This window comes from Lontra canadensis, unplaced genomic scaffold (genome assembly GCF_010015895.1).
Source record: "Lontra canadensis isolate GAN:19392208 unplaced genomic scaffold, GSC_riverotter_1.0 scaffold5, whole genome shotgun sequence".
Classification (NCBI taxonomy): domain Eukaryota; kingdom Metazoa; phylum Chordata; class Mammalia; order Carnivora; family Mustelidae; genus Lontra; species Lontra canadensis.
Genome location: NW_022630999.1, coordinates 14,861,731 through 14,886,597, shown reverse-complemented (window position 1 = coordinate 14,886,597; position 24,867 = coordinate 14,861,731). Strand labels below are relative to the sequence as shown.

Genomic DNA, 24,867 nt, shown 5'->3' with positions numbered 1-24,867 from the left:
TTCTTGGAGCTTCCCAGAGAGGAAAATGTTTAACTAAGCCCCAAAGGACATGCAAGGGCTTGCCAGGGAAAGAAGGGGAGGGAGAGAAAGGGGACAGCAAGTGTGTCCCACATCCTCCAGTGGGGATTTGGCATTTCTCTGTAGTAGAGTTTGTTATGGAATAGTGTCAGAAATAGAGATGGAGAACTAAGTAGAGCCCAGGTTAAATCAGGTCAAATTTGGTATTTTACTGACATTGCATTGGGAGAGAGGAAGACATTACAAGATTTTGGACAAGTGGGGGATGTGAGTTAGTTTCTTCTGGAAAAAAAGCAAAGAGATACATTTTAACTTCACCGCAGCTAATGGTTGGGAAGAGGAAGAGTAAAGACAGATGACCAATTAAAAGGTTCATTCATTTATTCATTCAGGTTTTCATTTATCCCTTCATCTTTTTGAGTACTTGTACATGCCAGACACTGTTTTAGGGGCTAGAAATACCATCAGTGAGCATAACAGACCAATCCAGGGGGATTACATTCAGGACATTCTGGTGTGTAGGAGGATGTACTAGCTCACCTCTATGAAGATCAATCATGCAAGAGAGGGGACTAGAGGAGACATCCTGTGTTCATTCTGGTGGTCAGGAAAGCCATCTCTTTGAGGTGAATCTGAGCAGAGACTTGAATGAGGAAGTGAGTAGTTTTGATCCCCTGGGATAGAGACATCCAGATGGAGGCAGCGCCCACTGAGAAACCCTAAGGTGAGAGCCCACTTGCTCCTTCTGGGTATAATGAGGAAGCCTTTACAGCAGGAGCAGCATGAGAAAAGGAGAATGGGGTAAAGGTGGAGACCATAGAACAGCCAAGAGCCAGCTTTGTGGAGCCATGTAGGCCATGCAAGTGTTGGGGATAATATTGCGAGTGTCATGAAAGCCATCTCAAGGGTGGTGATTAGGGAAGTGACACGTTCCAACCGAAACATTTTTCAAAGCTCACTCTATCTACTGGGTGAAGAGCGGATTGTGTTCAGAAAACAGGGGAAGCAGGAACACCAGTTGGGAGGCCTTTGCCATCACCCAGGTGAGGCGTGTTGTTGTTGAAACCAGGGTGGTAATAGGTTAATGAGCAAGGAAAGGGTCCAAAGTCGGAGACATTTTTGAAGTAGAACTACATGGTTTGCTGATGTGTGTGATATATGAGAAAAGGAGGCTTACTGAGAATTACTCTAAGATTAAGGGGCCCAAGCAATGGGAAAATAGCCTGCTTCTTGAGATGGGAAGCAGGGTTGATGGGAGGACCATGAAGAGTTCAATTATAGACCTGTAACTGAAGGCACAGCAGGCAGTAGGACACAAGTGGTTGCAGTAGTCTCTGCAAAGATAACAGGGGGGCCTTCATTAGGGTGTTGATGGCGGACTGGAGAGGAGAGAGGAGTTTTAAGAGCTACTCAAAGTAGGTCGTAGCTTAGGTCAAGGAGGAGAAGTGGAGTCAGATGCCTGGTTTCTGGCGTGGTCAAGTGGAATAATGCCTCTTTCCACTTAGTGAAAAAATCCAGAGGAATGAATGACTCCCAGTAAAAAAGGTTTCTTTTAATAGGGTCTCATAGATCCTAGGGTCTCCATACCATATTCTTCTTTAGGCCAGCCTCGTTTGGGGTTTGAGAAGAGCAGGGGTCATTAAACTCATTTCAGAAAGGGTCAGAATAAATCATTTCAGCTTCGGCAGTCCACACAGTCTCCATCATAATTCCTCAACTCTGCCTTTTTTTTTTTTTTTCCAAGATTTTATTTTTTTATTTGACAGACAGAGATCACAAGTAAGCAGAGAGGCAGGCAGAGAGAGAGGAGGAAGCAGGCTCCCTGTTGATCAAAGAGCCCAATGCCGGGCTGGATCTCAGGACCCTGAGACCATGATCTGAGCCGAAGGCAGAGGCTTTAACCCACTGAGCCACCCAGGTGCCCCTCAACTCTGCCTTTGTTGTGGAAAGCAGCCATAGAAAATGTACCCATGATTGAGTGTGACTGTGTTCCAATGAAATTTTATTTGTGAATATAGGCAGAGTGCTGGATTTGGCCCACCAGCCATTGCACGGCTGTCCCTATAGTAGAGCAACACCAAGCGGTTTCTTCTTTCATCTTGAGCAGAAAAGTTTTACACTGTCAGAGCAGAGGTAGGTGAGAAATCAGAACACTGAGCAACTGTAAGCCTGGACCCTGGCAAAATATGCAGAGCGGGCTTCATTAGCAGCAGAGCCCAGTGACGGGGGCCAACTATAGCTGGGCGATGGGGAGCAGCTTGTTATCAGACGATGGGAAATTCTGCTTTTCCTTGAGCCCTTATCCACAGGGTAAATGATTGACTTCAGGGGAGAGGCCTCATGTGGCCCACATTTTTATTTCGCCCTTGGGCTGGATTTCTTATAACCACAATAATAATTTCAAGGGAATGATCAGCCAAATACTGAACACATGCCACTTGTGTTCTTCCTTTGGAAATCAGGTCCATTAGGCACCCTCAGCAACTGTGCGCAAAGGGGTATTTGCAGAATAGACCAGAGACCCTACACTGAATTTGCATATAGATTAAAAAAAAAACAAATTGCAAAGAAAAAAAATACATATATATATATCTCTTCAGCTGTTTTCTCAGTTCCAGTTTTGAGAGAATGGATTTTCTTAGAGCAAGACTCACCTCTTGGGTTTAATTTACTGGCACTGGCATTTAGCATGATAGTTCCTAAATGGATGGAAGCCCCCATAGTTAACACGCTGTACAGCAGTGAGATTCTTCCCAAATGCAGGTCTTACCTGGTCACCTCAGTTCTGGACTGGCTTTGCATTCAGGCCTGGCTTCGAGCGGGGGGCGTCTTTGATCCTGATAGCCTTTGTATTCCTTGCAGCTTTGAACTCCCATTATACTCTATACAGACAGAGCCTCTTAAGGCTTTGAAGTTTTTCTTATGGCCCACATGTGTGATCTTTGAGGACCTCGAAGAGCCTATTAAAAGCTTGCTACTAGAATTTTCCTCCACAGGTTTGCATTTGAAAAATACCTGACCTTCATCAGCTGAGCATGAACCACCACCCCTGCCCTCCCACCCTCCTCTGTAGGGTCTTCAAAAACAAAAGGAGGAGTTTTTGTTTGGCTGGTTGTGTTTTTTTTTGTTTGTTTGTTTTTTGGCTTTTTTTTTTATTGCATTGAACTCCATTTTGCATAATCTTCTGGGAAAGATTTTTCTATCTCTACCATTTTCTATTGCCAGCATACTTTCACAAGGTGTATTAGCAGTTGTCATCATTACATTGGATATTAAGTTTGTAGACAAAAAGTGAAACTTTAGCAGTTTGGGTTTTTTTTAGGAATTTTATTCAATTTTCAGTGAGCATGTTTAAAATATGGTGGGAAGAGCACTGGGTTGCAATCCGAGTGTGTAGGGTTAAGTCCCATGAGCACCACTTGAGAGCTTTAGGAACTTAAGTTTCCCAACCACCTGAGCACCAGTCTCTTGCAACAAAGGATAGCATGATAGTAGATTACATCGTGACTGTGAGGATAAAGTGAGGCAGCATCGAAAACCTCCTTAGTGCGCTGTTTGCCATAGAGTAGGTGCTCAATAAATCAATGTCCGAATTTCCCCACTTGCAAGCAGGAAGTTCCACACTTAGGAGAAAACAAAGTAACTTGCAGTAGAGAAATGAGGGCAGGTTCCAGGTCAGTGGTTCTCCAAAATGTGGTCCCCAGACCCTACAGCATCAGCATCACCCAGGAACTTGTTAGAAAGGCATATTTGGGGCCCCACTCCAGAGGTACTGAATTAGAAATTGTGCAGGTGGACCCAGCAATCTGTGTTTTAACCAAGCTTTGATACTCCCCAGTGATTTTGGAGCACCATGCTCTGATGCTTTTATGATGAAACAGTTTTATACGAATTATCCTATTTAGTCTTTCTGTTAAAAAAAAAAAAAAAAAGGTTTTTTAAGGAAAAAAAAAAATACTTAAAAAAAATCTAGCTGGAAGGCCCGAAAACTTACCATTAAGAACCCAAAGTAACATAAATATTCAAAAATAATAGTATTCAAAAATAATAGTATGTCAGAGTATTCAAAAATAATAGTATTCCAAGTCTGTGGAACACCTAGAACACACCTAGAACATGGGAATAAATGAAGACCACAGGAATGGGAACAGGGGCATTCCACAGAGGCTACAGCAAGGGGGTTTGGGGGCCAGCCATCATCATGTGCAGTTTGCAAGGACTCAGGCATGAGAGCAGAAAAGCTTATAGTAAAAGCAACAGGGCTTTAGCCGTTCTCTGATTGGACGTTTTTGGCACAGAGAAGCAAGAGGTGAGCTGACAAGAAGGGGAGCCTCTCATGTAATTGGTTTGGGGGGCATATTTGTCTTTCTGTGGCTGGTCTTGAGGGGAAACATACAGAGGTTGGCGGTCACTGAGTAAGGCCTGACCTTGCGCTGGTTGTTGGTTGGAGTTTTATTGTTTTATAGGGTCTGGCCATTGTTTGTACATTAGGCTGTCAAGAAACCCAGAAAATAAGTGCATATATTTAAAGGAGATTATGTATGCTTTTTTTAAAGGTTTTATTTATTTGTTAGAGAGAGAGCACGCAAGAGGTGGGAGAGGGAGAGGGAGAAGCAGGCTCCCCACTGAGCAAGAAGCCTGATACAGAACTCTATCCCAGGACCCTGGGATCATGACCTGAGCTAAAGGCAGACGCTTAATCGACTGAGCCACCCAGGCATCCCAGGAAATGACGTATGCTTTAAAAATGTTACAGTTACAATATTTCTGAAGTTATTGGTACAGAGGAAAAGAGGTAACATTCCCATGGGCTCTACTATTTCTACTTTACCTAAAAAGGCATTTAAAAATTAATTTACGTAAGAATTATTACCAACACAAACATTATCTGAGCTTAAGCCTCCTGTATGTGCTCTGTTGTGGGTTTTGTTCATGGCAACTAATAGAGGTAATGAAGACCGTATACACACATGACACGACATAATTAGCTGTAAAAGTGATGCATACTGTCAAAGAAAAATTGCACTGGGCAAAATTAAACAGATAAGGACGACTTTTTCAAGGCTGTTGCTGTTGGAGAGAGAAACCAGAATGCAGTCTGAACTCAATTTCGCTGAAACAGAGGACAGGAGAGGTTTCCAGGAATCGAGTGGGGGTGGGGCTCACAGGCCATCTGTGTTTGCTATCTGGCCTTACCCAAAGGAAAACAGGAGGTAGTTTTACAATTCGGAGCAATGTGTCCATGGAAGTTAGGCTCCTACCCTCCCACAGAAACTGGGAGGTGTAGGAGCTCTGTCTTCCTTAATGATAACATTTCAAAGGGATGGCTGCTAGGTCCATGAGAAAGACAGTTCTAGCTTGTAAAACTAGAAAAAGCCTTTTAAAAATATTTCTATCCCAGAGGCCAGAGAAAGAATTTACAGTTACAAGGTTCCTAAACTAAATGCTCTAAGATCTTACCTGTCAGAATGGCTAGCATCAAAAAAGACAAGAAATAACAAGTGCTGGGGAGCTTGTAGAGAAGAGGGAACCTTTGTATACTCTTGGTGGGAATGTAAATTAGTGCAGCCACTATGCTAAACAGTATGGAGGATCCTCCTAGAAATACCATACAATCCAGTAATTCCACTCCTGGGTATTTACCCAAAGAAAATGAACACACTAATTTGAACAGATACATGTACCTCTATGTTTATTGCACCCTTATTTACAATAGCCAATATATGGGAGCACCCTGTGTCCATGGACAGGTGAGTGGACAAAGAAGATGTGGCATGTATAAACCATGGAATATTACCCAGCCATAAAAAAGAACGAAATGTTGCCATTTGCGATAACATGGATAGACCTAGAAGGTATTATGCTAAGTGAAATAAGTCAGACAGCGAAAGACAAATGCCATGTGATTTGTGTGTGGAATCTGAAATACAAAATAAATGAACAAAAAAGCTAAATCAGAAGCAGACTTCTAAGTACAGAGAAAAAAAACTGGTGGTTGCCAGAGTAGTGGGAGGGGGAGGGGCTGAAATAAGTGAAGAGGTTTAACATGTACAAAGTTCTAATTAAAAAATAAGTCACAGGGATGTAAAGTACAGCATAAGGAATATAGTCAATAATATTGCACTAATTTTATATGGTAATAGATTGTAACTACACTTATGGTGGTGAGCATTTCATAATGTACATAAATGTTGAATCATGATGTGGCGCACCTAAGACTACTATAACATTGTATGTCAACTGTATTCCAGTTAAAAAAAATAAGGCAAATACTCTAAGAAAAGAGAGGCCAGAATCTAGAGTACAGAGAAGTCTGTCTAAAGTCTAGTCAAGCTGAGCAGAAAGTTAAGGTCGCCTTGGTCAATACCCAATCTTTCATGTTTCTTGAAAACACCAGGGACCTTATATTTAAGGTTAATAAAACCCACACTAGAAAAACAATCCAATTTTAGTCCGGGTCTCTCTTTTAAGTCAGAGTACCTTAGCATCCTTTGTGCCGACTGTTGATTGGCAAGAAAATAAATACTGTCTTTTCTAATTTACCTGTAGTTCTTTCAGAGGACCATTCAGCGGTGAACAGGATGGGTGAAGGAAGCTTTGGATAGGGAGTATTTTGAGCTGCCTGGGATCCCGTGTGGATGTGCTTTTGGGAAAGATGCTTCCCATGTGACTGGGACTTACCAGGACTGGAAGAGGAGACACATTCTCCAAAGATCACTGGTCGAAGGCTGGAGCCTGCTGATCAGATAAAATTTTATTGCACAATTCAATACATCAAAAGAAAAAGAAGAACTGTTCTAGTCACCCTGTCTCTTGGTCTCTCCTCATTCCCAGAAGTGGTCCTGTGGTTTTTCTGGGGAGCTATCAAGGAATGCTCCCCCTGCACTTGACATTTTCTTCACTCTTGGCTTCCATGGTATCACCCTCTCTTGATGTTCCTCACACATCTCTGGGCATTTTTTCTCATTCTCCTCTTCTGGTTCCTCCTTCTCTCTGGCATTGCTTAGTATTAGAGTCCATCAAGCCGCTGACCCTCTTGTTGGATGATGGCATCCCTCCCCCAGGATCTAAATCCCATAGAATGCTGGAAATCCCAAGTATATCTCCTTCCCAGCCACCCCTTCTGAACTCTAGACACAAAGATCCAATTGTGTCTTTGACATCTTCACCTGAATGTCTTTTAAAAACAATTTTTTAATTTTTAGTATACCCAGTGCAGGGCTTGAACTCATGAGCTCCGAGATCAAGAGTCATATGCTCTTTCAACTGAGCCTGCCAGGCACCCCTTCACTTAAATGTCTTATAGGTATCTCACACAACATGTTTTTCCCATCTCATGAAATTTCTATCTCATTACTCAGATAAGCAATTCAGAAATGGAACTTCCATTTCTTCTTCTTATCCATCCAAGGATCTGTTGTTTTTACCTATCCCTTGACTTCCCAAATGTAGTTTTATTCCACCCATAGCCACAACCCTACTCCAAGCCACTGTCCTCACTTACCTGAACTCAGGCAAGGGCCCCTTACAGGCTTATTCTCTTTCTCTCACATTTGCATCCCCAGGGCCACTTTTCTGCATTCACTTCATTGCATTCTCTTTTATTATCTGCTAGAAGATAAACTTCTCATCTTTGTGTACAAAGCCCGAGGGATCTGGCTTCTGGCTACTTTTCAGACCTTACCCCAGATTCTTTATTCCTTACTCACTCCCTTCCCAAGACAGTGAATACAAAATGTCTTTTCTGTCTTAGGACCTTTGCGTGTGCTCTTCTCCTGACTGCCTCTAACTCATGGATTCTCCATATGTATCAGAATTCAGCTGAGTGTCACTTCTCATGTTCCCTGATTACCTAGAGTTTCCCTCTGATTGAGTTGTTCTCTATCCACTATCCTGTCAATGCCCATGATAGCTTTACGACCCCAAGTATGAGTCATGAACCAACAGCATGGGCATCCTGGATGCTCTTTGTGTGCTTGTGGGAAATGCAGAACCCTAGTTCCCATCCCAGACCAAAAGAATCAGAATTGCATTTTAACAAGATCCCCAGTAGAGTCACGGGACATTAAAGTTTGAGAGGGTCACTTTGAAATACCGATCACCGATTATATTTCTTTAGCTATGCACTTGCTTATTGTCTTTGTCCATTAATAATGTAAACTCTGTGAAGGGAGAGTCTTGGTCACCTTCTGTACTGTGGTTTCCCAGTGCTTAGCACAATGCTTGGCATGTGGTTGGCAATCAATACATATTTGATAAACGAGAGATTTAATCTAACTTTCTCAATTGATCCATGAAGAAACTAAGGCTCAGAGAAGGTTAGTGACTTCTTTGAAGTTACATAGCTGTTATTAACATGGCCGGTGCCAAAAAAGAGAAAAGTGTTCTTGACTCCTAAGAAAGTGTATTCTGCATGTGTGTGACCTTGAAAACAATGGTTCTGGATGAGGTTACAAACCTAAAACTTTCTTAACTATTGTCCCCATATGGAATTCTGATATTAATAGCAATGATTACTTATTTATATTAGACTTTGTCATTTATAATCCATTTTCACATACACTAACTTACGTGGAATTTTAACCAGAATTATTGTCATACATTTTCTTCTATTAAGAACAGAGAAAATGGTACATAGAGCTAACAAGTTTGTGGTTTCTTTATTAATAGATCAAGAGATCACTGAAAAAAGCAAAGAAGAAGAGAAAGGAGGGATGCCTGAGTGGCACAGCCGGGTCAAGCATCTGACTCTTGGTTTCAGCTCGGGTTATGATCTCGGGGTCATGGGATCGAGCCCTGAGTTGGGCTCTGCACTCAGCAGGGAGTCTGCTTGAGATTCTCTTTTGCCTTCTCCCTCTGGCCCTCCCCTCACCAAAATAAATAAATATTTTAAAAAGAAGAGAAAGGAAAATTTCTTGTAAGAACAGCTATCCAAGAACAAGTTTAGTGGAGTGGACAGCTCTTTGGCCAGAGGAGGACTGCCTGGTCGCAGTTGACCGAGTGGTTGAAGGCTGTCAGAGATAACCCAAGGATCTAATTTGGATTTTGTTGAAGTGGTTCCTGATTTATTTTAATTATCCTTACTGCACTTACATTTAGTTCAGTGGACAGTTCTATTTAATTAGAAAAGCTCCTTCCATGATTTAAATTTTGCTTGTCACTCACAGTTTAAAGTTTAAGCTCCTAATTGGAGGCCACAAACGAACCATAACACAGAACTTGGGATTCTCTGACGCCGACATACCCTTTTGATTTGAAATGAAATTCTCTGATGCCAAAGGTGTTCACCATGTATCTTCAATCTGGCTTTTTCTCCTATAAGAGGAAAGGCAGTCCAGGGGAGTTGGTTCTAATGATGAGGGTGTGGTTGATGAAGAATCCATGCTCTAAGAGTATGTTCAGATCATTGTCCATAGACAAGAAAGCAACCAAAGATCAGCCAGTTCGACCTGCCTCTAACACAGGAGGCTTATACAATATCCTGGTATGTGGTCATCAGTGTAACCTTTTTTTTTTTTTGTGATAAAATACACATAACTCCACAGAATCCACGTGGTTATCAACACTGGTCATTTCTCAATTTTATTTTTATAATAGCCATCGTAATGGGTGTGAAGTAGTAGCTTATTGTCATCGAGGTATTCTTACACATTTCCCTCCCGAGGTGGCGAGTTCAAAACAAGACCAGGAGAATGTTACAGACCATCTACTAGTTGTAGAAAATTCTTACTATTTGTTACTAAATCTTACCTTTCTCTAGCAGTGACTCTCAACCTTGGTTGCCCATCAGAATCACTTGAGAGCTGTTAAAAATTCCAATATTTAGGCTGCAAAACCCAGACCAATTAAATCCATGTCTTTGAGATTAGAGCTCATACATCGGCATTTGTGAAGGCTCCATAGGTGATTAAAAAAATGTCTTATTTAAATTCATTTATAATTAACATATAGTGTGTTCTTAGTTTCAGGGGTGGAATTTAGTGATTCATCAGTTGCACATAACACCCAGTGCTCATTGTATCAAGTGGCCCTCCTCAATGCCCATCATCCAATTACCCCATCATCCTGCCTACTCCCCTCCAGCATACCTCAGTTTGTTCTCTAGAGTTCAGAGTCTCTTCTGGTTTGCCTCCCTCTGTTTTTATCTTATTTTCTTTCTCCTTCCCTTCCCCTATGTTTTGTCTCTTAAATTCCACGTGTGCGTGAAATCACAAGGTATATGTCTTAATGTGTAACCAAAGTCGAGAACCACTGCTTCCAGCCTGACCATTGGTCCCACTTAGTTCCATATCCTGCAGGACATCAGTTGCTACAACCCTATCACAGTACCTTCTCGGATGACTCCTATTAAATAGCCAGCCTTTCCTCCCGCTCTGGGAGTCCTGTCCTCCACTCCCTCCTAGATTTTTTACCATAATATGTATCGCTGGCTGATACTTCACATAGTTTCTCATTTATCTCTTCATTGTCTGTTCTCTGTTTTGCATATCTCTGCTTCTAGAAGATAAACAACAATGCCTAATGAGAGTAGGTGTCAGAAAATAGTGTGGAATGAATGAATGCATAAATCTACTCTTATTTCAAATGACAGGGCTTCAGTTAGTTAAAAATGGCTTCTGTGTCTTCTCTGCTGGTCTTCTCTTCTCTAGATAAAACCTTTGTACCTACAGCCAGTCTTCAAAGACGTTGATGAATAAACTTCACTCTTATGAATACATTGTCTTTCTTTCACTAAATTAGGAAATAATTGAGTACTTCCCATGTACTACCCATACCTGTACACACAATTTGCAGATTAGACACCGTGCTAGGATCTGGGAATTGAGGTGAAAAGAGAACCAAAGTCATTCTGTGGGAGTGAGACAGAGACAATAATCAACAACAGAAGTCATTTCAGATAACAAGTGCTATAAAGAAAATGTACAATGTTTGTTGGCTGTGGCACATTAATAGGGATTAATTTTACTCTGAGACCTGAAGGACAAGAAGAAGGCAGCCACTGAAGAAGCATTCCAGGAGGAAGGCACAGCAAGTACAGAGACTCTGAGTGAGGGTGAGGGGTGGGAGGGGGTGCCGGGCATGTTTCAAAAGGGCTCTCAGTCAGAGCCTCAGAGAAGGACAAGGAGAAAAACCACTGACACCTCCTTTGATAGACACTTCACCTGCATTCACATGGTCTAAGATCAGATTAGTTTGGGGTATCACTCTCTTGAAGCCTTTTCCTTCTGAATTAAATCTTCCCTGTCCAATATTTGTTAACATGGTAGTTGGAACTTAAGTATGGAGGAGTGATTTGGATGAACATAGGTTGAATTTTTTTTCCTGAACCCTTAGCCATAACAACTTCAATCAGTCAATCAAAACACTTGTCAGCAGAGTGGAGGAAGTTGCTGCTTTTCCAACCACTGCAATGCTGGGTCCTTATTCCAATTGGCCCCTTGTCTTCCATGCCTAATGGAAAAAAATTGGGGGCCAGAACTAGAACTTGGTGGGCTGCTGCTATCTGGGGCCGGCACATCTTGGTTTTCAGTCGAAGTAGCTCAATAAAGACAGCTGTTTCTTGTATCTTGGGACCCTGTGTTTCCATTGGGGGGCTCACAGGACAAGCAGCTTCTCCCAAACCAGACATTAATATATGTTGACAGTTCAGTTCTCCCCTCTTGGCCTCAATTTCTCCATATTATAATGTAGGGTTTGGGTCTGGAAGTTTTGAGATCCTTTTGAAACTTCATTAAAGAAGAAAATTTCATTACTACTCTATTAAAAACAAAACTTTTATAAAAGTTGGGTATTTATCCTTTCTGATGGAGACATAATAATCCGTTGTATATATGGACCGTATCTTCTTTATCCATTCATCTCTTGAAGGGCATCTTGGCTCTTTCCACAGTTTGGTGACCATGGCCATTGCTGCTATGAACATGGGGGTGCATAGGGCCCTTCTTTTCACTACATCTGTATCTTTGGGGTAAATACCCAATAATGCAATTGCAGGGTCATAGGGTAGCTCTAGTTTTAATTTCTTAAGGAATCTCCACACTGTTTTCCAAAGTAGCTGCACCAACTTGCATTCCCACCAAGAGTGTAAGAGGGTTCTCCTTTCTCCACATCCTCTCCAACACTTTTTGTTTCCTGTCTTGTTGATTTTGGCCATTCTAACTGGTGTAAGGTGGTATCTCAATGTGGTTTTAATTTGAATCTCCCTGATGGCTAGTGATGATGAACATTTTTTCATGTGTCTGATAGCCATTTGTATGTCTTCTTTGGAGAACTGTCTGTTCATGTCTTCTGCCCATTTTTTGAGTGAAATAAGTCAAGCAGAAAAAATCAATTATCATATGGTTTTACTTACTTTTACAGCATAAGGAATAACATGGAAGACATTAGGAGAAGGAAAGGAAAAGTGAATTAGGCAAAATTGGAGGAGAAGACAAACCATGAGGGACTGTGGACTCTGAGAAACAAACTGAGGGTTTTGGAGGGGGGTGTGGGGAGATGGGTGATCCTTGTGGTGGGTATTAAGGAGGGCATATATTACATGGAACACTGGATGTGGTGTATAAACAGTGAAACTTGGAACACTGAAAAAATAAAATAAAACTAAAAAAGTAAACCTTTTTCTTACAGCTTCTTAATAACCTGCAGATTTTGTGCTTTCATTATTGGGGACACTTGCTTCCAAATTAATAAAAACGGACGAATGGATAAGGAAGTATATGTGGTCCATATACATTATGGAGTATTATGCCTCCATCAGAAAGGATGAATACCCAACTTTTGTAGCAACATGGACGGAACTGGAAGAGATTATGCTGAGTGAAATAAGTCAAGCAGAGAGAGTCAATTATCATATGGTTTCACTTATTTGTGGAGCATAACAAATAGCATGGAGGACAAGGGGAGATGGAGAGGAGAAGGGAGTTGAGGGAAATTGGAAGGGGAGGTGAATCATGAGAGACTATGGACTCTGAAAAACAATCTGAGGGTTTTGAAGGGGCTGGGGGTGGGAGGTTGGGGGAACCAGGTGGTGGGTATTGGAGAGGGCACAGATTGCATGGAGCACTGGGTGTGGTGCAAAAACAATGAATACTGTTACGCTGAAAAGAAATAAAAAATTAAAAAATTTTTAAAAAATGCTGAGTTTACACTTGGAGGGCAGGGTTTATAGGACCAACTCAGATGCTGAAATTGACAAGAACACAGATTTGAGCTATGATGTTGGGCACCGAAAGAAATAGGATTCAGGGCAGTGAAAGGAACCCCTGGGCATATTGATTGGCTGCCGTCTTTGCGATGGATTTCCCAGAATCAGAGATCTGTTTATTCAGGTCAACTTTATTAGAATAATCTTCAAGCCATGACCTCTCCCTTGGACAGGCCGCCTATACACAGCAGCTTCTACATGGACAGGGACAGGGTTCTGGAGACGAGGTGGCCCTAGTATTCATGCAGACCCTGGTCCAAGTTACTGTCATTCATTCATCCAATGCCATCTTTCCTTCATCTGACAAATGTGAGTGATACACTGTAATTGAATTGATCAGTGGATCACACCGACAAGGGCTCTGCCTCATGGAGCTTACACTCTAGCTGGGGAAGGAATCAACAAAATACATTTCTGAGCACAACTGAAGTAAGTGATCTGAAGGAAAGTCACACGCTCTCTGATGGGGAATAACTGCAGTTTCAGGGTAGTTAATTCCCCTCTCTGAGCCTCCTCCACTTAATGGAGGAGTTAACTAGTATAACATGTGAACTGACAGTTACAGACATTGGCATACAAGAGGTACACAATAAATGTGTATTACAGCTGCTCAGTTAAAGTTACCTTCCTGAAAATAAATGAGGGAAAAGATTTTCTTTCCCGTGTCTCAGAGTTTCCTTTAATTCTGTGTGTGTGTGTGTGTGTGTGTGTGTGTGTGTGTGTCCGCGCATATGTGTCTTTCAGTTCCAAGGAGGGTTTTGGGTCAGTGGAGAAGGTCGTGCTGCTCACGTTTCTGTCAGCGGTTATCCTGATGGCCATCTTGGGGAACCTGCTGGTGATGGTGGCTGTGTGCAGGGACAGGCAGCTCAGGTGAGTAGCAGGAGGACACCTCAGGAGGAAATCAGGGTAGAATTCTAGGCTAGGCTCTCCCTGGACAGTTGGGATCTGACCTATGAATTCCATTACAATTGTAATTATGAAAGGGAAATGATATTGTGAAATAGAGCAGGAAATAGATGACACATAATTCCCCATGACTAACATAACCAGTGTAAGTGCTTATGATAATTTCTGTCCCATCTTTTTTCCTGTGTTCAACTTAGGGTTTTGGCAGGGGGTTGGTAATAGGTGTGAGATACACACACACACACACACACACACACACACACGCATATATATTAGATATGAGGTGTATATATACACCTCATATCTAATCTAACCTCCCTGGTTTATCAGTGGTTCAGAAAAGAGGTGGCTGCCCAGTGACTAATCTTAAACCTATGTCTTTTGCTCTTTCCACTTCATGACTCTCAACCCAACTGCAATTAAAATCACTTGAAGACCTTTTGAAAATTGCTAATGTGTAGTATAAGTATGTCCCATGTAGTATTTGGAACATACTTATATTAAGTAGTTATTCATTATTTATTTGAAATTGAAATTTGACTAGGTGTCCTCTATTTTATCTGAAACCCTTGGGTGTTGGTGCGTGGGTGGGCTAGTCACCCAAAGTCTCTGAACTAAGTGATCTGGGGAGAGACATGGACATTGATATTTATAAAAATTCACCAGGTGATTCTAGGCTTCAGCCTGGATCGAGGGCCTCCAGGCCGTAAAGGGACATGAAAGATGTGGTCCTGCCTGACCTGTGGCCTTCCTTTCTAAGCAAGGCTTGCACAAATCCAGGGATGATGCCAAGAAAGTGTAAAAGCACGATTCTGACCAGTGTCACAAATGCAAGGCACACAGTAGTCAGGCTCGGAGTGGAATACAGTGGAATTTGACACTGTTTGTGAGGAAGGCCCTTTGGGAGGGTCCCCTGAGAATAACCAAGCCGTGGCCTAAAGGGAAGGGCAGGTGGGGAGAGAGGACAGCCTTCTCCTCCTTATGCCCTCAGGAGGGATTCCATGCATGGGGGAGCTCAAATCCAGCCTGTGTGGCCTCAGGGAAGAAGATGGAGTGATTTGGGTGCAAGAGGGCAAGAGGGTCTGGAAAAGTCGGGTGGTTGGACCGTGCATGCCGTGTGACAGGAAGGAAAGGGAATCTAACAGAATGCATTGCACAGTTGACTTTTTTCCCCTTTGTCTCGCTCCCTTCTTTGTTTCCCTCTCCTTTTTTTTTTCCCCTCTTGTGCTCCTGTCTCCCCTCTTTTCCTTTGTCCCTCCCCCTGCTTTTACTCACAGGAAGATAAAAACCAATTATTTCATTGTCTCTCTCGCCTTCGTGGATCTGCTGGTTTCGGTGCTGGTGATGCCCTTCGGTGCCATTGAGCTGGTTCAAGACATCTGGATTTATGGGGAGATGTTTTGCCTCGTCCGGACATCTCTAGACGTCCTGCTCACGACGGCATCAATTTTTCACCTGTGCTGCATTTCTCTGGATCGGTAAGGGCAGAGCAATGGGCACAGCAGAGCTCCATGCTGGGGGCAGGGACCTGATGGCTATTGGCCCACACCTTCCTTTCTTCCCTAGTTCCTTAGAAGGGATGAATCTCAGAGAGATAAATCTGGATACTCATGGGTTCCCCCACCCTCCAGTCTCTACAGGGGGCTCCATTTCAGTCAGGCCCTTTCTCAGGTCCTGCAAACACAGAGATTTGAAAGGCTTAGAACCTACCTGAAGGGGAGCTCGCAATCTAGACAGTGACAGGTGGCTAATGTGTGGAAATCAGACCCACCCTAGAGCTCTACATTTTATACTGATGGTGTGATCAAAACTCGGAGGGAGTAAGAATCAATACACCAGCCCTGTAGGTAGCAGGGCTGGTTCAGAAGGATAGTCTCATGTTTAAACATTACCTCCTCCCCCAAAACGTGTCTGTATTATGATTTTATGTGCATGCAACTTGGGGAGTCTTTTCCAGAAACTTAATTATAAAATCTCGAATATTTGCTTGTTTGGGGGATGAGGGGTTAGCATGCAGATTTTGTTCTTTTTCTTCACATTTGACTTCAGGAGGCCTAATGATTTCCATCTTTGCCTTATTTGTTTGAGATATAAATTTGTCAGTTGTATTAGTTCCTGTGCATTTGTATTCAGTAGTAAAAGCAGAATGCAATTTAAAACTCAGATGATTCTAGGATCATAGGCCACCACCATGGTATCTGTATCTTAGGGCTATCTCCCAAAAGAAGGTGTGGTGTGCGAGTCACATGTTATCAGAATGAGCAGGGACAAACTTTTCCTGTCTCTGGAAGAGTCCAAAAAACCCAGTTTTTTTTCCGGTCTAGGGATAGGTCGCTGTTTCTTTAATTGGGTGATAGGAAAAGCAGTTGACTAAAATTAGAGATTATGATGTATCCAAAATATGTGTCTTTAAACACGAAAATCAGAGTCTGTCCAGGGAATTACTCACTCTGGGGAAGATCCTGAGGGCCTGAAAGCAGCTGCAGGAACACCGGATTCATCTCCTATTCCATGGGACAGGTGCTTATTGATTGGAATGGGAGTGTAATGGCCAGCTCTGTTTAAATTATGTGAGTTCTTTCTCTCTCTTGATCTACCAAGAACACATAGTTGAATGTGCTGAAGTTAAATGCGCATATGATGAAACTCTCTAGCCATGGACAGTGACATTGGTAAATCTGGCTGCTGGCTGGCATCCAGACCCATAGCCTCTCATGGTTTGAAATTTGTGTTTATCAGCTTATTTACAACAATCTGACTTCAGTCCATGAAAGACTTGAGGACAGTCACTCTATACATGGAAATCAGCATGAAAAGAAATGAAATGCCAAGGAGTAGAAAATGCATGGAAATCTTACAGGCTAGCCTGCATGTGATCATTGCCAAAATGAGTGCCAAGACGGGAAGTGTTACAGGAACTTGGAGAAGGCAAAGCTGGGGGGATCGTGGCACCTGGAGGTAACCTTCAGTTTGGGGCAAAAGCAAGGGAAAGAAAAGGAGCTGAATAGGGAGTGAAGAATTGGGGGGGGGGGTGCGTGAAGAATCATCTCCCTGATATGGAAAATTTACTCTGAGCAGTCCTGAGGGAAGGACTGAAGGTTCCCTAGGGAGATTTGGCTTCAGAGTTCCAGATTAACTGTCAGGAGTAGGCGGGAGCTGTCATGAAGCAGGATGGGCTGGTCGTTAAGAACCATCTGCTGTAGGACTGAAGAGATTTGGGTTCAAATCCCTGCTCCACTAATGTTCAGCTCTAAGAATGGTGGTGAGTTATTAAGCTTTTCTGAGTCTTAGTTTTCTCATCTCTAAAAATGGGGGCAATAGCATCTATTTTACAGAATTGCAGTTAGGATTAAGTGAGATAGTCCCCCAAGGCATAGCACCAGCCCGGCTAGGCACCGTTGACAATGCTAGTGGATATTAATTTCAGTTTCCTGCAACTGTCTGTGCGCCTCATGATCCTGCTTATGGAACTTGGACCTCTTCAGGGAATAGTTGCTCCAGCAGATGCATCATCCAGGAATCAAGTAGTTGTTCTTAATGTGGTCTCTCCTTATCACCTGCATTTAAATAGTAAGACCTACTGATTTTCCTTCCTAAACAGATCCAACTCTGTTTCTCCCCATCTTTATTATCCTAGTGCAAACTAATGCCATCTCTTGCATAAGCCACCTCTGCAACCTCCTAATTGTTCTCCCCACATCTACTTTATCCTCCTCCAGTCTGCTCACACCTTGTAAGAGCTCATTGCCAGAGTCAACCATGCAACTCTGATCTTGTTGCTTCTTTGCCTGAAACCCTTCAATGGCTGTCATCAGACTGAGGATCAAGACCAGACTCCTTGGCCTGTAGGGTTTTGTGCCATCTGTCTCCTTCTCTGTCCCGAGCCTCACTTGATGCCCTTCACTGGTCTCACTCTCTGGGCTGCAAGCTGTCTTGGCCCCCTTTCTCTCTCTAGTGCTCTGTGCTCAGCCATCCCAAGACCTTAGCTCCGCCCTCTGCCTGGAAAGCTCCTTTGTCCCCTCCTTTCCTGCCTGTTTTTCAGATTTTAGCTCAATCCTTTCCTCCTTCCAGAAGCTGTCTCTGACCCCATCAAACCAGTTCTGCTTTATAAAATTTAGTGCAATTGTGATATAAATTGATTCTTTAATTTTTTTGCATGTATACTTTTTTATTGAAGTATAATTAATATGCCATGTTATAGTACTTCCAGGTATACACACAGTGCTTCAACAATTCTGTGTATTATTTAAAGCTCACTGTGATAAGTATAGTGACCATCTGTCATGTTATTACATATTATTACAATCTTATTGACTATATTCCCTGTGCCGTACTTTTCATCTCTGTGATTTATTCATTTTGTAACTGGAAGTTTGTACCCCTTCTTCTTCTTTGTCTGTTTCACCCATCTCTGCCCCCTACTTCCCCTCTGGCAACTCCCTATTTGTTCTCTGTATTTAAGAGTCTTAGGGGTTTTTGCTTTTTTGTTTTGTTTTGTTTTGTTTTCTTTCTTATATCCTACTCATATGTGGAATATCTTCCCTGAGGGGAAAAAGTGCAAGGATATGAATAAGGACAGGGTCCTAACCTCATGGAACTTTTCTTTTTCCCCCTTTTAATGGGGAAATTAACAATTGACTACTAATTACATAAATACTGATTTAGGTATTTGGAAAACACTGTTCAACAAATAGAGTATTCAGTACACTCTCTTTTTGAGGAGATACTCTTAAAAATCCTCTTTTTGTGCCACCATCGGTTCCAGTTCCGTCTCTGATAGTGGACATCAAAACCTCCAGTGCCATAAATAAGATGGAGTCAGATGGTTTCATTTGGTTCATTTTCCTCAAGGAGCCTGGGAAATTTGCCAATTGTCTCTAGCATCTCTTGTCCCTAAACCAATAGTCTCATTGTGCTGGAAGGTCCACCCTGAACATGACAACACGACATCTTAGTCTCGAAGAGTATGCTTTTATTTATCATCTAACTTATGTTTGTTTGTTTTTTTAATTTATTTATTTGACAGACAGAGATCACAAGTAGGTAGAGAGGCAGGCAGAGAGAGAGAGGCTCCCCACGGAGCAGAGAGCCTGACGTGGGGCTCGATCCCAGGACCCTGGGATCATGACCTGAGCTGAAGGCAGAGGCTTTAACCCACTGAGCCACCCAGGTGCCCTAACTTCTGTTTTTCTGTGTCCCTCCCAGCCGACAGTTAGTCTGGGCTGGACTGGGCTGAGCCAGAGCACAGAGTGAGTGTGTTAGTGAGATGTGACTCCTGGCAAAATGTTTTGTCTTCCTCTCTGGAACTACCCTGAGTCTGTGGAGACAACTGATCTTGAAATCTAGGGTAGTGCTTCCCAGGCAAAAATGCTGACTGTGATTCTTAATTCTACTGGGATGGCAGACCTTTGGATTAAAGCAAGATGTAGGACTCCATTAATATTATAAAATGTTTTTTTCCCAACTGCAGTGCTCCATCCACTGTGTTTCCTGGTGCTTTGAGAATTGAATCCTATTAATGAAAGTTTATTGCCTTGTTAAAAATCATTTCTGAAGCATAATTAAACTACATGCATCATATAGTATGGGTCATGGGAGACCAGAAAGCTGCATTAAAAGCATTATAGTACAGTTGATTATTTTTAATCTGAGGTTCTGTGGTGAATGAAAACCAAGTATTTGTCATAGAGTACTGGTTCTAATCCAGCCACTAAAAACCATGGGACATAGTTATGTGTATTGACCTGGAAAGAGACCACTGGTGTATTATTTGGAAAAAACAAAAGCAGAAACAAAAAACAACAAGTGTCAGATTTCAATGTTCAGAATAATTCCACTTCTGTAAAATAAATATAGAGATGTTTATATCTAGGTGTACGTTAGTAAGTGTGAGACAGGTAGAGACAGAAAGAGAGAGAGATTGATTATGAATGAAATTGCACGAAACCAATAACAAGAGTTATATGGGCAGGGGGCAGGGGGGCCAAGTTGGGAGTGGTCCTGGCCAGACTGGATAATCAGTTAGATTATCCAACTGATAATGGGTCGGGAGACATCACTCTTACTAACTTCTAAAATACAAGTTTTAAACTTCAGTTTTCCCTTTGCTAGATGTTGACACTTCTTGAATGTAGGAGTATCCATAATAGCCTTTGACTGAAAGTGCTCCTTGGACCAGCACAATCTCAAGTCACTGAGAACATTCTGACATTAGGCTAAGAGTTCCCTCTGAGGTCTGAGCAAGGCAGAGAGCACAGACATCTTCTGGCCAATGTGTCCCCTCTGCTTTCCCACAGGAGGCCCTGGATTCACCCCTCCCCCCACCCCGCCGTGGGAGCCCTCACCATCTCCTAGAGGGTCAGCACCCTCTACTTCCTTCTGACCCTCCCATCCATCTTCCTTGGTCCCACCCCAGGTCATGACCTTTTACCTGACCCCCTGCAGCAGCCTCTTTTCTAATCATCACAGTTTTAAACAAGCACGACAGTAATACCTGGGCATTGTAAAAAAAAAAAAAAAATGCCATCAGTTTACAAGTAAGAACATAAAAAAGGTCTCCATTTTCCCCCTGCACTTCCACAGCTGAAAACCCCAGAGGTAACCACCATAACTAGTAGCTCCCTTCTGTAACTAGTCATTTTATATGCAAGAAGCAGACTTCAGTGAATATATTTTTAGTTTACTCAAACGGATTTATATTTTATTTATATTTTAAATAAATCTTTGAGAAGGGCTTTCCCTGTATATATCCCAATGAATTTTCTGAATGTAGCGTTTTGACTGAATCGCTTCTCAAATGATATATTAGTGAGATCTTTTTCAGCAGCATGTGACAGAAAATAAATTGATTGGTTCGGTTAGCTAAAAAGGCTGGCGTCAGACATGGCTCTCAGTAGTGTTTGAACAATGCCATCTAGACTCGCGCTCTCCGTCTGTCTCTGTCACCCTCTCCTGCTTGTGTCTGCCTTTTCTTCTTTCTTCTGTCTCCCTCTCCTTCTCTGTACATTTCTCTGTGTTCTTGTCTTTCTGTCTGTCCTCTCTGTCCCTATGCTGTGTTCTTATTGGATTCAGTCTTCGACTGGGGTTAGAAAAATGAGTCTTAAACCATCCTTAACCCATGAGTTTGCGAGAGCAGAAACCTAAATGCTCTTTCTCATGGAAGAACTTTGGCAGCCTTTGCTTGAGGAACGCTTGTCTTGACTAATCACCATGGTGGGACGATACACCTGGTTGCTGGGCAGAAGTGAGGCGACGTGGCTGTCAGGTTTACCTGAAGGGTATGGCATGGGAGAACAGCAGTTCCCTCCAGAAGAAGGATGTGGGCAGACAAGAGTAGCAGACGTCAGCTTCCATTAAGCTGGTTGAAGGACATGCAGATATCTTTATGGAGCCTCCACAACGTGACAAAGGTTTGCTATTCCCACCTCTTCTTGTTTTAGGCCAAACATCCCTAGATCCTTCCACTGGCTTCATAGGCCAAACTTTTTAGACTTTTAACTGTTTTGATCCCCTTTCCCTCATCAGTGCTGTACTTTGTCCTGTATTTGGCATCAAATGCGAACCCCCTTTAAAATGTCTCGCTTCACCCAGTATACTATTCCCTACAGCATTGCAAGATCTCCTCGTTGATACCAAATTGCCACCCTTTCCCTTGGCAGCCCAAGAACTTGATGAGTTTTATCTGCAAAAACTCTTCCAACCATTTCTTATTCACAGGTTTTCTTTTAAAACAGGTTTACTTGTTAAACATAGGATTCTGACTCAAAGATTGCGTATTTCATCCTGTGCTAGAGAGAAACATGTCCGCACGTCTTCAGGCTCTCCCGGTAGCACCGCTCAGTTTTATAACATATACGTGAAAAGTGGCTGTCATTGTGAACTTGTGTCACACAGTGACATTTGTTTTCCCAGTGAGATTGAAATGTGCTTCTGTAAGGAAGTGTAAAGCGTATCATGTTTCCCCTTCTCACATGTTCTCCGAGGCCTGGTTCATGCTTTGTACATAATAATAATGTTTGTTGAGTGAATCTCATGCTAGAGGATATGAACTCTTATTTTTATATTCATTTCATCAAATATGCTTTGAGCACTTGCTAATTGCTAGGAGCTGAGCAGAGCAGTGCAGTGGTGAATAACCAGAAAAAGCTCTGAATCACAGAGCTTTTAGTCTAGAGGGGAATACTGGTAGTTAATAGGGAATTATGGTAAAAATGCTGGCCCTAGAAATCAAGGAGAACTTGGCCTCCAGAGCAGAAGCTCTGGGAGGAAGTAACGGTGAGGCTGGGATCTGTGGAATATGCACATGTCAGTAGGTAAAGGGAAGAAGAGGAGGCATGGGGAAAGAAGGTTCCAGAAAACAGCATGTGCAAAGTCCCAGAGGTTTCTCAGTGACATCTTATCAACTCTAGGCTAAATTCTTACCTTGTCTTTCAGTGCTTTTCCCAACATGTCCTCAGTCTATTTTTCCTACCTCAGCTCCCACCCACGAGTGATCCAGCCACATTTAACTGAACCCCACAATTAAACCAGACTATATATTACTTGTTTACTTGTTGTGTTTATCTATATAACATCTGCCCACAAATTTAATGGCCTGAACAACAGTGTATTATTATTAGATCTCACAATTCTGTGCACCAGGAATTTGGGCTTGGCTAAAGTCTCTTGGTGGTCTTTAGCTGGAGACTGGACTAGCCTAGGAGGGTCCAAGGCAATTTATCACATATTTATCACATAGCACTTTGGTGAGGTCATCTGGAAAGCTGGGCTCAGCTGGGCCCCTCTCCCTGTCTACCTGGGTTCGAGGTCTCTATACATGATCTCATGTTAAATCATGTAAGAAATCTAACAGGGCTCTTTTTTTTTTAAAGAGGCTCTGAGAAACCAAGAGCCCTCTTAAAAATTAGTCTCAGGACCGGCATACAATACTTTTCATGAACTCTTGGTTGCAGCAGTCACAAGACAGCCCAGATCCAAGGGAAGGGATGGGCTCTCCACTTGTGGATGGGAAAGGTCAAAGTATTTGTGGCCATCCAACACAATTACAACCTCTTACAAAAACTAAGTTGTAATTAATTCCGTTTTACATATAAGAAAACAGACCCAAAGACACCAAGTGATTTGTCAAATGTTGGAAGGAATAGCCATGAAAGAGTTGGGACTAAAACTGCTTTTCTTGCTAAAGGCAAAAATGCGCCTGTAACTAATAAATTTACTGATTCAGTGGAGCTCTCTATCCCCTTAGTCCAAAGTCCTAAAGACCACTAGCTTGCACTTTATGAGTTAGGAACCATGGTGGGTAAGTCTGTGATGAAAGATTTGTCTTCCTGATCCCATTGCGATACGTGGGTCTCAGCAGCCAGGTGCTACTTTGTCTCTTCTCTCATGCACTTGATACTTCTCTCTGTAGTTGATCTTGATTAGACATTTGGTCTCAGTGATCGTCTAGGATGTTGCCTTCGATCCTTTCAGGTAGGAGAACTGGGCCTGGATTAAGTCCATAAGAAGATACTACACATAATCATATTCATTGCTTGTAACCAATATGGTCTCAATGCTTCCATTCACTTTTAGGGGCCAACTCATTCACCATTTTGTTTCTTATAATTGACTGCCAGAAGAGATGTTGAACCAAGTGACTTCCACTTTATTTGTTAAATAATTTAGAGCCCCTGATTCCAAAATGCATTTGATTCTATTTGAATTCATATATATTTATGTGTATATCTATATATACTCTCTGATCTTTTACTTATTTATTATATATGTATACACACACACACGTATATTGTATATGTATACATACACACACACATATAAGTATATATACTTATATGCTTAGATATTAGATATATACATAAAAGGTCAGAAGGCATAGAGGTAAAAATAATAACTATTATTTATTAATATTTATGTGCCAGGATCTTTCTATTTTTTTTTCTTTTTTAAAAATTTATTAATTAAATAGTAAATAAATGTGAAATTCTCAAACAGTGTCATTTATATGGTAAGTCTTATTATGCCATCATCACTTAATGTCATAAAAAGATTTTAATTTAAAGAAAGGAAACTGCTTAACAATGAACTAAAGTACTTTTTCAAGTTTCTTCACCAGAACACAAACACCTTGAAGAACTATAACTATATTGCAAAAAAGGATCTTTCTATTTTAAAACATTTTGTCATCAATTCTGACTGTCAAACAAGGAGGTGGACACAGTCATTCCCACATTACATGTGAGGAAGCTGGATCGTGGAGAGGTCATATAACTGATCCTGAGACCATAGAGCTAATAAACGGTTAAGGCAGGGAGACTTGATACCCAGATCAAGACATAGAGTTGACTGCTCAAATCTCCTCTAATTCTGAGAATCTAAGGTTCCAAGTTATTCTCCTTGCTCCTTCTGCTTTCCCTGTGGTTGGATGGCAGGAAGTGAGGAGGAAGAATTTTCCTTAATTGCAGGACGAGTGGGGAAGAGATTAGCATGGAGCTTAAAATACATGACTGTCTTCTAAGAGTTGTCAAAGTAAATTGTGTCCCCAGAGACATTTAAAAGCAATTTGAGCACACATTTACACATGGCTGCAGTTGGGGAAGCGGGTGGCTGGTGTATGAAAGGGGATTTTAATGGAGTTCTATAAGCAATAGTTTGAAATGTTTTTGCATAAGACATTTCTTTGCAAAAACTCATGCCACATCTTAGTTAATCCGGGCCATCTGGAACCTCACTTGTCACTT

At 42.0% G+C, this 24,867-nt stretch overlaps 1 protein-coding gene across 2 annotated transcripts in view; it reads left to right on the top strand.

Annotated features, from left to right (window-relative positions):
* Nucleotides 1-24,867, top strand: part of HTR4 (5-hydroxytryptamine receptor 4) — a 168,141-nt gene that overhangs the window by 81,577 nt on the left and 61,697 nt on the right. For both annotated transcript variants that reach the window (XM_032851486.1, XM_032851485.1), the window contains exons 3-4: nt 13,967-14,092; nt 15,406-15,606. In XM_032851486.1, coding sequence (XP_032707377.1) covers nt 13,967-14,092; nt 15,406-15,606 — 327 coding nt within the window. The remainder of the gene's footprint in view (nt 1-13,966; nt 14,093-15,405; nt 15,607-24,867) is intronic.